The sequence below is a fragment of the Ictidomys tridecemlineatus genome, chromosome 6 (genome assembly GCF_052094955.1).
Source record: "Ictidomys tridecemlineatus isolate mIctTri1 chromosome 6, mIctTri1.hap1, whole genome shotgun sequence".
Taxonomy (NCBI): Eukaryota; Metazoa; Chordata; class Mammalia; order Rodentia; family Sciuridae; genus Ictidomys; species Ictidomys tridecemlineatus.
Window position 1 is genome coordinate 188,505,730 of NC_135482.1, and position 16,405 is coordinate 188,522,134.

Below are 16,405 nucleotides of genomic sequence, written 5' to 3' on the forward strand. Positions count from 1 at the left end.
ACATCAATGATTATAGCAGCACAATTCACAATAGCTAGACTGTGGAACCAACCTAGATGCCCTTCAATAGATGAGTGGATAAAAAAATTGTGGCAGCTATACACAATGGAGTATTATGCAGCACTAAGAAACGACAAAATCATAGAATTTGCAGGGAAATGGATGGCATTAGAGCAGATTATGCTAAGTGAAGCTAGCCAAGCCCTAAAAAACAAATGTCAAATGTCTTCTTTGATATAAAGAGAGCCACTAAGAATAGAACAGGAAGGAAGAGCATGAGGAAAAGACTAACAGTAAACTAAGACGAATGGGGGGAGAGAAAGCAAGAGAGAAGGGAAAACATATGGAAATGGTAGGAGACCTTCAGTGATACACAAAATTATAAGAGGTTATGAGGGGCAAGGGGGTGGGGGGAAAAAAAAAAAGGGGGAAAGAATTGAACAACAGCAGAGGAGGTAGAGAGGGAAGATGGGAGGGGAGGGGAGGGGAGGGGGGATAGTAGGGGATAGGAAAGGTAGCAGAATACAACAGTCACTAATAAGCCATTATGTAAAAATGTGAGTATGTAACAGAAGTGAGTCTGTATTATGTATTTGGGGAGTACAAAACCCAATTGAGTCAAATGTATGAAAGATGATATGTCTTGAGCTCTGTAATGTTTTGAACAATCAATAAAAAAAAAAAAAAAAAAAAAGCAAAAAATAAAAAAAATTGAAAAAAAAAAAAAAAAAAAAAAAAAAAAAAAAAAAAACTATCCATGTGATTTTGTTACCATCTACCAATATCAAAGTACCATATTTGAGTCTTATAATCAAAGGTCCTGTACACAAAAGCTACATCACATACACACAAACATCTAGAAGTAATTTCTGTAATTATTCTGACTGCATATGAAGTTACATACTTCCCTGAGCATTTCAAGTACAAAAACTTTTCCCCATGTGGATAATCCCATCTTGTGTGGTCTGATAGTTTACTCACTTTGGAAGCTGTCGAAACTCTCCTGAGTAATCTTCATATTTATAGGTCACAAGATGCCAGTCAGAGTTGTAGGTTTTGATGCACTATTAGTAGGGAGAATAAAAAAATATAAGAGGAGAACAGAAACAGGTGATGACTTCTGGAGAACATTCAGGAAGGCACACCCATACAGACATCAAAACAATGTTTCCCATCAACCAGCTAATGCCTGAAATTCCTCCACCAGAGGATCCTGTGAAGCTTGAGTCTTTGAACCACTGGGAGACATATCACTTTAAGTTATCATCATTAATGATCTGAGGACTGATTTTGCAAAAACACTAATCTTTGCCTAATCCTGTACATTTAAATAAAAAGGTACTGTTTCTGACTTAAAAAGTACTTGATTCTCAAGAAGCCATATGTTCCCCACTGGCACAAAAAGTGAACACAAAGGGTAAACCTAAGATACTTTCATGATACTTAATATTAGAACTATCACCATTACTTAGTATTATCATACAAATATCTGCCCTCAGTTTTTTCTTTCCATTCACCAAGAACAGAGTGAAATTATTAGGAGGAAAGATTTAGATTTTAATTCATAGTGGTACCTGACATTTTTGTGTGTATGCATGTGTGTACACAAAATATATAGTATACACACTACTCTGCTGACAATGATTCTTCTAGTGACACTACCCTACACAGATTGCATTCAAACCACTTCACTACATATTAGGGTCAAGGGGTCAACACAATTTCTTTCATGTGTCTACTCCTTAGGATTCATCCAGTGTTGTATAGGATCTTAAGATAATAAGCCCACATCCACCTCATCTTCAAATATGAATGAGTCAAAAATCAATAAAAAGTTTCAGTTACCATTATCTTAATTCAAATTATGTTCTCCATTGTTAGCTCTTGACTATACACATGCAGACTTGGATGTAGCAAAAAAAAAAAAAATTGAAATAGATGAAAACACTAGGGAAGTAAATCCATTTATGTTTTACCTAGTTTATTTGACTCTGGTATAACAAACATAACAAAGTCTCTATTCTGCTGATTTCACTTCAGAATTTAAACTGCCAACCTTCTTCCCCCACACCCCACCTTGGTACAGTGGATTGAACCCAGGGGCACTTGGCCATTAAGCCACATTCCAGCACTATTTTGTATTTTATTTGGAGACAGAGTCTCACTGAGTTGCTTATAGCCTCACTTTTGCTGAGGCTGGCTTTGAACTCATGATCCTCCTGCTCAGCCTCCCAAGCTACTGAATTACAGGCATGAGCCACTGTGCCTGGCTAAACTGCCAACCGTCTTATCTTAGTCATGGCCTACGCCTACAGACCTTCTGAAGCAAACTCTCTTCCACTCACAAACTCCTGAAAACAATAACAGCAACAGTAGCAAGTGCTTATTTTGCACAGGGCTCTTTGATAAGCACTTTAATTGAAAGGATGCAAAGGGAAGGTAGGGTAAGTATTTTATATTATCGTTCTGAGAGGTAGAATGAATAGCAGAGAAGAGTTAAGAGCAGAGTTAAGTATGGGAGCTCAGCAATTTTTCAATTTTTTGACTATGTACTTACAAACATTTTAAAATAACTATTTTATTCTTGTAAATGCTTTGTAAAATTTCTCAAAGCATTTTCACATTTAGAAAATCAGATATTCACATTCAAAATTACATTCTAAAAATAGGAAATATGTCTTCAAAATCAGGGCTGCGAATAGCTCAGTTGATAGAGTGCTTGCCTCACATGAGCAAGGCCCTGGGTTTAATCCCCAGCACCACAAAAACAAAACAAAACATGATTTAAAATTATCTGCAGCTTTGGACTTTCCCACTATGCTCCTAGGCCTACCAACATGGCTGAGGCAGCTCTCATTCTGTGACATGCTCCTGTTCTCTTTGTTAGGCCATCATGGTTTTCATCAAGCACTATAACTAAAATACCACCAAGTCCCTTGCAGGCCCATCCTGAGTACAGAATGCACTGCCAAATTAAAAACTAAGAAAATAAGCATATGCTTGCATATAATGAATGCTTTTATGAAAGAAACATCTGAGTATAAAGATTTTTAACATCTTAGGAAAAATGAGAATGATTAGAATGCTTAAATATTTAAAATTATAAGGAATTGCAAAAAAAAAAAATTGTCAAGACAATTAAGTACCTAGAGAATCATTCAACATGTCCTTGCTCACTGCTCACACACAAGGCACTCACTGAATTTCATGGAAGAGGCAGAGAATCAGACAAGCAAACTCCACCCCATTGGAGTTTGAGATAGTCTGGGGGATAATAAGTTCCATTAGAGAACTGTCCCTCCAAAAAAGACACAGATATGATTGACTACATGATTACCTTTCAAACTTGGGAAATTCAATAATATTTTAAAACTACACTGAAAATTTTATGAAGTTAGGTTTTTGTTTTGTTTTGTTTTAAGTCATTAGATCATTCTCCTCCAGACTAGAGAATGGAGAGGACGTGATATTTCACTCCACCCAGTGGAACAGTCCTCAAAGGGTTCGGTTGTATTGGTTCCAGCAGCACAGGGTGAAGCACTGATTGCTCAACCTGCGGCGATTCAAGGACTTACTAGCAAGTTAGGCCCCCAAAACATATTTTTAAAATTAATTGGTAGAACTAAACAATCAATAATTTTGCTGCATGTTTTAAAACAGAAGTCAAAAAATTTCCTGCAAAAGGCAGAACAGTAAACATTTTATCTTTGCAGTTCATATTATTTCTGCTGCACCACTCAACTAGTTGTATTGCAGCAGCAGCCATAGACAATATGTCAACAAATGGGATGGCTTTATCACAATAAAACTGTATTTACAAAAACAGATTCCAACCGACGTGATTCTGCAATCTGCATTTGGGGTAAAAATTGGGAGTTCATAACCCACTTCAATCTAATGTATGAAATATGTCAAGTGCTTTGTAATGTTGTGAACAACCAATAAAAAAAAATAAAAAATAAATTTAAAAAAAAGAATTAAAAAAAAAAAAAAAAAAAACAGATTCCAAGCCAGTTTGTGCCTGAAGTCATAGGTTGCCTACCTCTTGTGTGTGTGTGTGTGCGCATGCATGTACTGGGGATTGAACCCAAGGGTACTTTCCACTGAGCTATATCCCCAATCCTTTTTCTTTTTTATTTCAAATCAGAGTCTCACTTAGTTTCCTTAGGGTCTCACTAAATTGCCAAAGCTGGACTTGAACTTGCAATACTCCTGTCTCAGCCTCCTGAGTTGCTGGGATTACAGACATATGCCACCATATCTGGTTCTTTAGCTTTTAAACAAATATGTTTGCCTACATAAATATGACTTTACTTTTCTGTAATTAACTTTACTAAATAGTGCAAACCACACTTGAAAAATTTTAAATACATATTTTATTTTTCACAAATCTCAAGGAAAACTAAATATCATTAATTAACTGGTTTTCCCTTAAAATGCATAGTTTCCTTGTAGTGGGCAACATTGTTGATGGGCCTATTTTTCATCTAAATACCAACTAGAAAAATTAGGTTAAAAACTCTTTTTTGGGGGGGGCAGTACTTAGGATTGAACTCAGGAGTGTTCTACCACTGATACATCCCCAGTCCTTTTTGTTTTTCATTTTGAAAAAGGGTCTAAGTTGCTGGGCCTAGTCCTGCCTCAGCCAACTAAGTAGCTTGGATTACAGGCATGAGCCATCTTATTGGCAAAATTCATAATTTTTAAGTGAAGGAGAACTTTGAGAAATAACATTAAGGCACCGAATTAGTTGGCCCTATTCCAAGGAAAACAAAAAAATAAGCAACCTGAATTACAATAATTACTTTCCTCTGTAACAAATAGATTACTTATATGTTCAAACAAGAGTAACAATAATCACACAATGATCAGGGATAGTCAAGTCAGGCTTTGCTCACGATCATCTGGCAGTTCTTGAAAATCATTTGCAAATATAAACATGTATGTAAAATAAATGAATACATAAATGTATATGCTGAGTCAAACCATTAAACATTAAACCATTAAAACAGTATCAAGACAAAGCTTTCAACAGAGTCTTCCAGTAAATTCATTCACAAGCTACCCCTTATTCTAAGACCATGAGACAAATGCTGTGGAGATGATTTTTTTGGAGTCAGAAATGAAACTTGGGGACATTTCTGTCCATTTCAGATTCTGAAAACTTTATCTATTTTGACTTCCATGATAAAACTATAATGACCTCTTTGGAACTTTTTTGAAAATACTGAAATTAAGGAAAAGTGCAAAAGTGCATTAGAGGAAAATGACTTTAAAATATATAAATAAATGTAGGAAAAAAACAAACAAACAACAACAACAACAAAAAAAAAAAAAAAAAAACAAAGAAGTCTTACCTCTGTTACAAATAAGCTCTGAGCTTCTTCCTCTGCATTTGTAGGAACTGTGGAACATATGTAGCGACCCTGCCGCCTCAGGATGGCCGTCTGTGAACAAAAGCACAAGGAAGAAACTTGGTTAAGATGGAAGGCTGGTCCTCAGGATGCAAGTGAACACCCTGCAATAGGGTACCCACACAGACCCAATCAGTCCCTCTGATTTCTACCAGCAGGTGGGTGCAGCTGCCTCTTCATGTGGCATACAACACATTCCATTTGGCATCCCAACATTCCAGGGCCAGGCAGGGAAATAGCTCCTGCTTCCTTCTGAATTGGGGCCCTGATACTCCCTCCCAGACCCTCCCTGGTCCCCTAATGCAGGGTAGAGGCTCATTTTCCTAGTCCCAAACAACACACTCCCAAGTGCTTGAGACAGTTTCATTATACAGCCTTTTATTTATCTTAATTGGCTTTTTTCCATTGTGGCAAATATATATAACACAAATTTACCACTTGAAGCATTTTTAAAGTGTGTAGTTCAGTGATACTATACATTTACATGGTTGCACAATCATCACTTCTCATTTCATTTCTTAATTATTATACTCATTGTTCACTGCCTCATCCCTACTGCCTAAGAACAAAGAACGGATAACTTACATACATAAAGGTCCTCAGTCAATAACTGTTAAATGAACCCATGAATGCTACTGCTTCTCCTATGAACATCAGAATTGTTCTTATTTCAATGCCTTTTTTTTTTTTTTTTTTTTTTTGGCGGTGGAGGTGGTGGTGGTGGTAGTACTGGGGATTAAATCCAGAGGCACTTAACCACTGAGTCACATCCCCAGCCCTTTTAAATTTTTTATTTGGAGATAAGGTCTCACTAAGTTACTTAGAGTCTCACTAAGTTGTGGCTGGCTTTGAACTCACAATCCTCCTGCCTCAGCCTCCCAAGCTGCTGGGATTACCACCCCAGCTTCAGTGCTTATTTTAGATAATTAAATAACTTCAGACAGCTTCACATGTATCCAGTAACTGCACTTTTATGTGTTGGAAACTAATGTTCTAAATTTTTTTTTTCCCACACAGATTGGAATTCTTTGGTATTATTAGTAGATCATGATTATAAAAACAACATACACTGAAATATTTAACTAACAGATTCTAATTACTAAGCTAGGCTCACAGCATCTGTCCTGCTGTTTTCCTTTTTCCCTAGTTGGAGGCAGTTTTCGACGAAATCTATGATTCTCTCCCCTTTCCACACCATGGAGAACTTCAAGGGCATGAATTTATGTGTAACTTAATTTTATTTCCTCCCTACATTTTCCCTGTTGTACCTGCTTTGCCTATATTTATTCTTTTCGTGCACTGTGTCCATCTTTGACAAAAAGTATAAAGTCTATTTTTAGAATATGGCTTCCTTATTCTAAACAAAGGGAAGGAAGCAACTTTGTCTTCCACCAAAGTCCTTTGCAGGTGAATTATTCATTCAGTGTCTCCAGAAAGGCTTTCAACACTGTGGGTCTTGGTTTCCTCACAAATATCACTAATGGTTACCTTTATTACACACCTGTTCTCATGGAATCCTACAGAGAAAGGGACCACAGGCATGGAAAAGAGGCCCAAACTATTCAAAAGGCTGCAGAGCAAAATATTGATTATAGACTGTCAAAACTACTAAATATCAGGAATGAGATCAGTAGGGGACTTATTTATGAAATCCTGCATACTTCAAAGGAAACATTCTATATCCCCACTTACTGTATCATATCTTGATTTATCTTTTTCAAGACTTTCAAAACTAATTATCATACTTTGAAAACATTCATAAAACACTCATCTAAATACACCTATTAGAGTTATTTCTAGCCCATTTCTTACTGTAGCACTAGGAAAAAAGAAATTTTTTTACCAAATTTTTCCTGTGGAATTGCCAACTCTAGTAGTTATAATTATGAGATAATTTTCTAAACACTCCCTCCTCTAAGGTGAGAAAAAAAAACAGTAGTAGTTCTTTTTGATTCTCATGTATCAAAGTGCTATCATGTTCTCACTTGAAAAAGAAAGAAATTTTAAATCATTAAAGAGACTTGAGTGTTAACAGATAAGATGGCATAAGGTTTCTCCTGTTTAACTTAGATTTACACATCAATCATAACTGATCAATTCCTAACTCCAATTTGACAAAGCAGAGTTTTTAACCAGGTAGAGCATGCTTGCTCCCCCAGAGACTTTATCCAAATAAACTAAATTAGATGTACTTCTTTAGTATGTATCTAGTTCAAGTGCTATTTTTTAAGTGTTCTTCTTGAAGTACATAACATTAGGTCTGTTTTAGATAATCTCCAAGGATAGCTGCTATCCTTCCCCACATATGCACGTTGCTCCTCATGACAAAAAGTGTTAGTTTATTTTCCCTCCCCTTGAATCGGGGCTGGCAGTGACCAATAAAACAAGACAGAAGGGACTTGGGTCAGCTCCAAACACAGCCTTCAGAAAAAGTCAGCTTCCTTCTCCTTAAAATCCAATTGCCATATAAAAAGTTCTACTATTTTGAGGCCTCCATGGTGAAAGGAAATATACGCTTTCATGTGGAAGAATCATATCTACAGAGAAGAAGCCACACTCAGCTCCAGGAGGTTCCAGGCATCCCAGGTGGGAGAGTACTGCGTGATGGAGAAGCCATCCTGGACCTCCCAGCCCCACAGACATTTAACTCCAGCAGAAGAACTACCTACCTGACCCCGAAAGAGAATTAGGAATGAAGAAGTAATAAATTATTGTCTTAAGTTACTAGGCTTTGGGATACTCAACAACAGACAGATGAGACAAGGCTATAAGAAACTAGAAACATCTCCAAATTGCAGTACTGAGGAATGCTGCCATTTTCATGAAATACTACCATAGTACGGATAGGATGGGGCCGTGAGGAGACACACTATGCTGCAATCTGAGTTTCCTTCCTTTCAACTTCTGCTTAGAGCCCTGAAAGAGGTCAAGCATATACTACAGTATCTTCCCTTCCTGAAAAACACTCTACTCATCATTTAAGGGCTCAGCATAAATATCTCTTCCTCCATGCATCCAAGCTTTTACTGGCTCTCTCCCTCCCACAAGACACTGAACTAGTGGCTGAAGACACAACATTTGATCAAATGTAGTTACTATTCTTATCTACCATGAAGTCTAACAAAAGAGAAAGATGAGAAAATAAATTATGAGTTCATGGTAAGTACTACAGAAGGGTACATATATAGAAAAGGGCACAGAAGCACAGGATACCATTAGAGAAGATGGTAGGAGAATCTGATAAAACAGGGAAAAGAGGACATTAAGAAAAGGCATATGAAGGGAAAAATGCTTAAGCAAATTTTAAAGGATGAATCTAAGGTGTATTCAGAACAAAAGAAAGAGGAACTTGGAAATATGCTTTAAAAACTAAAATCAAGATATAACAAATGAGATTAACTCTACTTAAAAATCCATTAAACCCTAGAACTAAAACTATACCTATGTCAAAAATTTCTAGATCTCCATTTGGCCTTAAATTAACATTAAAACCCCACCAACTTAGTCAATCAGCATAAACAACAGGCCAGCAGAAAGAACAGGGCTTACCAGTTTGGAGCAACTTCTCTAACACTACTTAAAAGGAAAGCCTGGGATCCATCAAGGGCCCCAGGGGGCTGAGTGCAACTGGCACCAAGCAGGCAAACACTGTAGATGCCAACAGCTGCCAAGGTCTTCCCATTCACTGCTCCACTCTAAGTCCAGCCTCACCATGCCACTGTTTATAACTCATGTCCCATTTAGACTTGCCTACCAGGAGAAGATGCACAGCCAATAAAGGTATTCTGATCCTATTTTCATCCTAGTTCTTAATGCACATTAACAAAATGGTATTCTGATTTATTTTCTTATGGGGCTAGTTGCTGTAAATCAGTTCCCCAGAGTCTGACCAACTCTGGTCATACTGATCAAATTCAGTCCATAGACTTGCAAAACTGAGATCTGCCCCTGTACCATGGTGACCTTAAAACCTAGACCCTGAGAGCTCTTCGAATAGCTGATTCCATTATCCAAACTCTCCTGCAGGCATAAGCCCTCTTTCCTCTACCAGATTTCAGATTCTTTTGAGGATAGGAAGGAGATATGTTGTAACTGATCTAATTGTATCTTTGTACTAAGTACCTGATAAATGTTTCAAGAATGAATGAATAAAACAGCCAATGGAGACAGAAATAGGAACCTACCATTACTTGCGTATAAGGATTTTTTTTTCCTATTACAAAAAGTTCTTTGGCCCATTATAGAAATTGAGAAGGGAAGACTAAATGAATGTTCTATTTTAATTTCTCTGCAGATTTTACATGTTAAAAGTCATATTCAGAAATTCTACTTTATGCCAAATTCACATTAAATTTCTGTAGTTTTACTTTTCTGGCTTATAACAGAGTCCAAGTCAACACCAAGAGATTTATACTTAATGAGCACTAAAGCCCTTCTCAGCAATGAACTAAATTTCCTTTCGCACGGCAGTGGTATTCTGTTCTACTTTTCTTTCAGTTACAACTATATTCCACAAAATATGCATCCAAGATAATATCCAAGATACGTAAATCAGTATGAAGATGAGCATTCAAAGAATATCAGACTCATTCTTCACCATATTTGGGAGACTGGTTCTAGGATCCCCATCCCCAACCCCTGCATAGATAACAAAAAATCCAAGGATATTCAAGTCCCTATATAAAATGGTACAGTATTTGCATATAACCTATTCGTAGTCTTCTGTATACTTTCAACCATCTCTAGATTACTTATAATACCTAATAAACTGTAAATGATTCACAAATAGTTGCAGTACTGTGCTATATAAGGAATAATGACAAGGAAATGTCTATACATGTTCAGTACAACTTTTTCTCCCAGATCTTTATGATCTGCAGTTTTTTGAACTCACAGATATGAGTCTAAGGAAATGGAGAGCCAATTGTATTTATTCTAAGAAAGCTTTCGATTTGAAAGGTGAAGGGGAAAAACATTTCATACCATGAAATGTGAAAAGCACCTAAAATTAAGCCTAAGCATAATAAGCAGATATTTTAAACAACCACTGGGATGGAAATCTCATAGTACAAAACACACACATAAAAGCCTTCCAGCTACTATAATAAATTATTTTCAGTCAGTACCACGAACAAGTTAAACACTGGTAGTCTCTGACACACAGAAATCCTTATTTACCTTGGCCAGGAACGGATAGGAGTCTTAGAAGAAGTTCCACAAAAGAGCCTGGGGCAAGTGCTCTCCAAAAGTGGCACTTAAGGATGCAAGGATGCCTGACAGCCAGGTCAATCTCCATGGAAATTTTTTATTTTAAAGGAGAGAAGTGGAAAAAGTGCAGTACTGCCCCCAGATCCAAATAGGAAGACTAAAACAACCTCATGTCTAGTTTGGAATAAAATTTCATTAAACTTCCTATGAATCATTTGAGAAGTGACACTTCAAAGAGTTTTGAATGGAGAGCCAGGAAACCTGATTCCCTGTCCGAGCTCTGTTTGTTTCAAACAGATCCTTTTACAGAAGATTTCTTTTTCTCTTGATTAAAATTATTCCCCCCAAAGATGAGGGCCTCTTTGATGACTCGGAGCTACACACAGAAAGTGTAGAATTGTAAGCTGTTTATAGAATTGTGAGCTCCCAAGGAGGCAGGGCAGAGGCCACCTAGAGAAACACACAGAGGTGCCAGACTTCTCCCAATACCGGGGCTCCTGGCAAGTCCTTGCCCCTATCAGCACCCTTTGGTCCTCACTGCTTACTCTCCTATCCTGCTGCAACCTATTTCTTCAGATTAAACTCATTCCCCTAACTCAATTCCTGATCCCAGCAGGGTCAGATTCTGTCAACCCCACCCCAACCCCCCCAACCCTGCACATGACCTTGATCTCCCTGAGGCTGGGATACTGAGAAGTTCATGTTTCTAACCAAAAGTAATGTGAAGCGAATCATTTCATTAAACTTCCTATGGAATCATTTGAGAAATGACACTGGAAAGAGTTGAATGGAGAGCCAGGAAACCTGATTCCCTGTCGGAGCTCTGCCTCTCATTAGCTGTGTGAGCTTGGGGAGAGCTTGAACTTTCCACATCCCATAAAAGAGCCTTCTAGGATCTCCAGGTTTCCTTTGTGGTTGAAAAAATTCCACAGTGCTGTGAACATGGAATTCTAAGTCTCATCCCTTTCAAATGGTTTATCTAAGTGTTAGGAATTGCTTTGTTAGAAACCAAAACACAAGAGGCATCCAGAAAAAAGAGAAAAAATGAATACTGTATTTGCTTTGACTTGTATTACCCTACTTATTTTTCTTCATGGGAGGAACTGCTAGAATAAAAGGAGAAAAGATTTGCTACATAGATTTCAATAATATGAGTCTTAACAAAAGGCATGCTGTTGTAGTATTTATTTATTTTTCAACCCTCTCAGTGCACACAGCACCGGATATTTTTTGAAATCACTCTATAATGGGCATTAAACTATTAAAAACCAATGCTCTTAATTCCTGGTGGGAAGTGTGCATATCCACTGGGTATTTAAAACTTCATATTTTGTGACTTTTAAATTAAAACACTGAAACAAAAGGTCCACCTTCCCCTAGGACCAGGTGAACAATAAGCTAAAAACAATAGCCTAGAGAAGTGGGTGGGCTGAAACATGAGCCAGCTGCATACATCAGTGACAAAGTACCCTCTCTCCTGTCTTCACAGTTCAAAGGAGAAGAGAGCTGGGAATGTCCTCCCTGGGACAGAAAAACAAACATCAAGGACAGCCCACAGAGGGAGTGTGAGCTCTGAAGCAAGACGTTTGGGAGGTGCTAAGCAGTCAACTCCAAGGAAAGACAGCATCACTGAGACACTGAGCCAGAAGAGCGGAAGGCCCTTCTCTTCAGGAGCACAGAGCTGTTAGTGAGAGCAGGACTGCGGCCATGGAGAGCCTGAGGGGGAATTTTTAAGTGCCTGGTTTTACCTCTAAAATGTCCTAAAAGAAGAGGGCCCAAGGCCCATAGCGACCATCTGTTAGCCAGAGGAGCCCACCAGGCCTCAGAGCCCAATTCCACCCTGTCTTGGGGCTGAGATGTGGACTTACTTTATTGAGCAATGATCCTCCCCTCTCATAAGGCATGCCATATTTGTGTTTATTTTCATTTATTTAGTAGAACTATTCTTTCAAACCTCTGAGGACTCTACACATTTGGCAGAGAAATAGTACTAGAAGGACAACTCTCTGATGGACTCCAGGTAGTGGGTAGGAGAGAGAAGTGGATGCAGTCCAAGAGCAAAGCCCAGTAGATCCAGTGGGGAGTGGGCTCTTCAGGCCATTGCCTGGCTCAGCCCATCTTCTTCACTATATAATAAATCCTTGCTTGAACTTTATGTGCTCAACTGGATCAAAGGATACTAAAGCCAAAATTAGGCAGATAGGCAAGGGTCACATCCAGAGAATGGAGGGATTGAAATTTGATTCCTTCAGAGCCCTTCCTCCACCCTTATCAAGAAAACCTGCCCCTGCTCTAACCTGTTGCTAAGGTAACCTGTCCCAGGGACTGTTCCTCCCTTCCTGCCCAGATCACTCCACTTTGACCCTTCCAGACTGCTTCTCACCTTTTGGCCATCACACCGAGCATCTCCTGGGCCTAGTCACATTCTCAGGAAGGAGAGAGATAAAGGGAAGAGAACAAAGGAAGCCTTAGGACATATGAAAAGGCAGAACACTCTTACTTCTTAGGATATCAGCTATGGCCCCCTCCTCCCTCTTGGGAGAAGTCTATGTGACCCCTTTTAAAATAAACCCTGCTTTATATGCTTGCCTTGGCGTGCTTCTCTAATATTATACTTCAACATGTCAGGGAGCAGAACTCATCACATAACCAATGGCATCAATAAAATACCTTATCAATGTTTTAAAGTATCTCCAGTTTCAAACTACTCCCTATTGGATGGATGGCTCCCAAAGTATAGCTCCTTCCCTTCCTCTCTAGGCTTGAGCCAAACTCTTTGTTGAGTCACCTGTCTGCTGAGTTCTGCCTCTCTGATGTCTGCTGGAAACCCATCAGGCTGCACTGGGTCTGTACATTAAATGTTTTGTATCCACACAGCATCACACTGTACTGAAACAACTCTGGAACTTTACTGTGACTTACTGACAACACCAGTGATGGAGCCTTTCCAAATATCTGGCAGATGAATTTCTTTCAGAGCACATGACTTGTTTTTTTTTTTTTTTTTTGAGAGGATTCAGTACCAAGGTAGGCTAGAAACAAAAATTCACACAGGGCGTTCCCACAATTCACCTCGAAAGTTCTTGTCTTGGTTATTGGCAGCTAACCCACAGCATCTATTAACATCAGACAATTCCATTTTCAGGGAAGCAGTGGCCTGAGGATTCTCAATGTTTAACTCACTAATGATTAAGAAAATTAACGAAGTATAGTAGAAGGCAAGTGTCCAGAGAAGGAATTCCATTTAAGTTTCTGGAGGAATTTAATTAAATAAAACTACCAAGAGACAAATTAAAACAATAATACAAAGGCTGAACAGATACAGGCAGAGCAAAGACTTTCTGAGCCTTATATCACCTAACAAGCTTTCTACAAACCTGTCCTTGAAGAGTTGGGTATTTCTCACCCTAAACGCTCCTCTTTATTGGCTATTGAAGGCCCCAAGTGTCCACCTTTAACTGTCTTTCTCTGTTCATTTAGCGGTGCCACCCTTCGCCTTATATGACATACTACAATGCACCAATTCAGGGAACTCTCCTAAAAACCACAGTGTAGCACCCTAAGGGCAAGGCCACCTTCCAGCTCTCATCTCTTAGCAATTCTCAGCACAGCTGCCAGTTACCTTTCTAAAGCTTTCATTTAGGCATCAGGCCTCTCCTTACATTCTTTCCGTGACTCCTCACTGTCATCACAATAAAGTCCAAAGGCAGCATGACCTCAGATCTTTCATGACCAACTACATAGACTGTTCTGGACTCTCTGCTCTTTTCAATATTCAGCAACATGAAGGATTTCTGAATCCCTAATACACTGTGACTGCAGTGCTCCTGCAGCATGCCAGCCTCAATTAGTGTACAATCCATGTTACTGAAATTACCAAAAGACATATCCTACAAGACTAGAGAATACAGCTAGTTGTTCACCTTTGCTTCTCCAACACCCAACACAACACTTAGCATAAGATAAATGCTCGCTGATTGAATGGGCAATCAGTTCAAAAATGGGACTGAACTACAATCACAAAGGGTTCCAAATGAAATGGTTTTATGGTTTGGGTCTGGGTTAAGTGTATCCCTCAAAGGTTCATGCGTGGAAGCCTGGTTCTCAGTGTGGCAGTGTTGGGAGATGGAAATGTCCTTCTGTCACCAGGAAGGGGTTTCCTGAGGAGGCCACAAAAGTGAGGTGGAACTCAACTCAGGACACTTGAACTCAAATCAGGATCCTTGAGCTGTTTCAGATAGGAATTTAAGGACTGGCCAAACCAAGGCAGAGACTGATTTTAACAGAAATCAAGGTGCAGAAGGTGGGTGTTGGAGAGGAATGGATGGCTTCACCTTAGTAAGACAGAATTACATGTGTAAAAAAGCTATAGTAGAGATGTGATCTAGGAGGGAATTTTTAGTTCTCCTTTGTGTTCTTTTCTTTTTTTAGTTCTCCTTTATGTTCTTTTCTTTTTTTTTTTAATAGAGATTTGATGACAAATCTCTATTAATTTCCCTGTCAGGGGTTTGCATCATTCTACTTTGAGAAGTTAAAAAGTACTACACTTGCGAGTATTGAGGGTTTCATCAAGGAAAGTGACATATGGATCGAGTAATTAAATCCTAAAAATATAAATTAAAGAAAAATCTATTTGTTGAGCAAAAGCATTCTCTGAACTGTTTTTTCTTTAGGCCCAGGTCAAGAGCAAGGTTACTTATGGACTGTGGTTAAATAAGGTCTGGTAATTAATTTAATAGTGTTGTATGTGATCAAAGTATGTGGAAGATGAGTTTTAATCTGGAATTTTAAGTCATGATGTAAAAGTGAACTTTAAACCTGGACTGTGAGACATGGCCACTCTGTTTTGTCCCTTTCTACCTGCTCTGTCTTCTATCCTAACTTGCTTCTTCCCCTCCTTAAATCTATGTTTTTCCAATTCTACCAATTAAAAAACTTTAATCCCTTTGATCTATTTAAGATGGGAGCTAAATGTCATTTTTTAGAAGAAAGAAAAAAAATGGTGGAAAAATAAAGAATATGACCTGACATAGAGAATACAAAAATACTGGATTCATCTAGTGCCCTTCATTCTACAAAAGAGAATAAAATCCTAGATTTCCTTCATTTGTACATGTAACATTTTATTTATTTGTGTTCTATTGTATCTAGTTATTTATACAGTCAATCTCAACTTCCTGCTTGATCTTGAAGGTTCCCAAGTATTTCATGGAACAAAAATTATGTCACATGGCGTCTGCTACAATAAAAAGGGGGGAAGGGAAGTTACCTTACCTTAGCACAGTAAGGAAAATGATGAAATGCTTTGTAAACATAAAAACAATAACAACTCTGTTGTTTTAGCAGGAGTCACCACAGTTATCCCACTCCTCAGGGCAATGCCTGTGGCATTTGGTGTGAATCCCCAGCCTCCTAACTTGACATGGTCAGTCACATCACCTACAGCTGTGTGCCAGGGGGCACCGAGACACAGCTACCCACATACCCTCCCTGATAAATGGGCTCCCCTGCCTGTAAAGAGCATGAGTCTCCAGATGGAAATCCTAGGTCAGTGAGCAAGATGTAGTCCCCGCCTGGGGTGCTAGGTTTGCTGAACCTCACTAGATGGCAGGGCTCACTGCCAGATTCACCTCTTGTCCTATGTGGCTACCACCCTCATTTAGAAAGGAGGGCCCAGATTAAAAGTTAATTATAGTTCCTCAATGCATTTTTGCAGTTGCTGATCTGGACTCTGATACAAAAGTTGCTTCCCAGAAGCAATTTTCAACTTCATCCAACATTTG

General features: G+C 38.6%; 1 protein-coding gene across 34 annotated transcripts in view; it reads right to left on the reverse strand.

Moving 5' to 3' along the window:
• The window catches only part of Dock9 (dedicator of cytokinesis 9), a 286,979-nt gene that overhangs the window by 138,658 nt on the left and 131,916 nt on the right, over positions 1-16,405 (reverse strand). For 33 of the 34 annotated variants that reach the window (XM_078016277.1, XM_078016273.1, XM_078016264.1 and 30 more), the window contains exons 3-4: positions 5,358-5,447; positions 982-1,064 (exon numbers count right to left, since the gene is read on the reverse strand). In XM_078016277.1, the coding sequence (XP_077872403.1) occupies positions 982-1,064; positions 5,358-5,447 (173 nt within the window). Of the gene's footprint in view, positions 1-981; positions 1,067-5,357; positions 5,448-16,405 lie in introns of those variants that run through there. The other variant, XM_078016279.1, reaches the window with a different exon arrangement.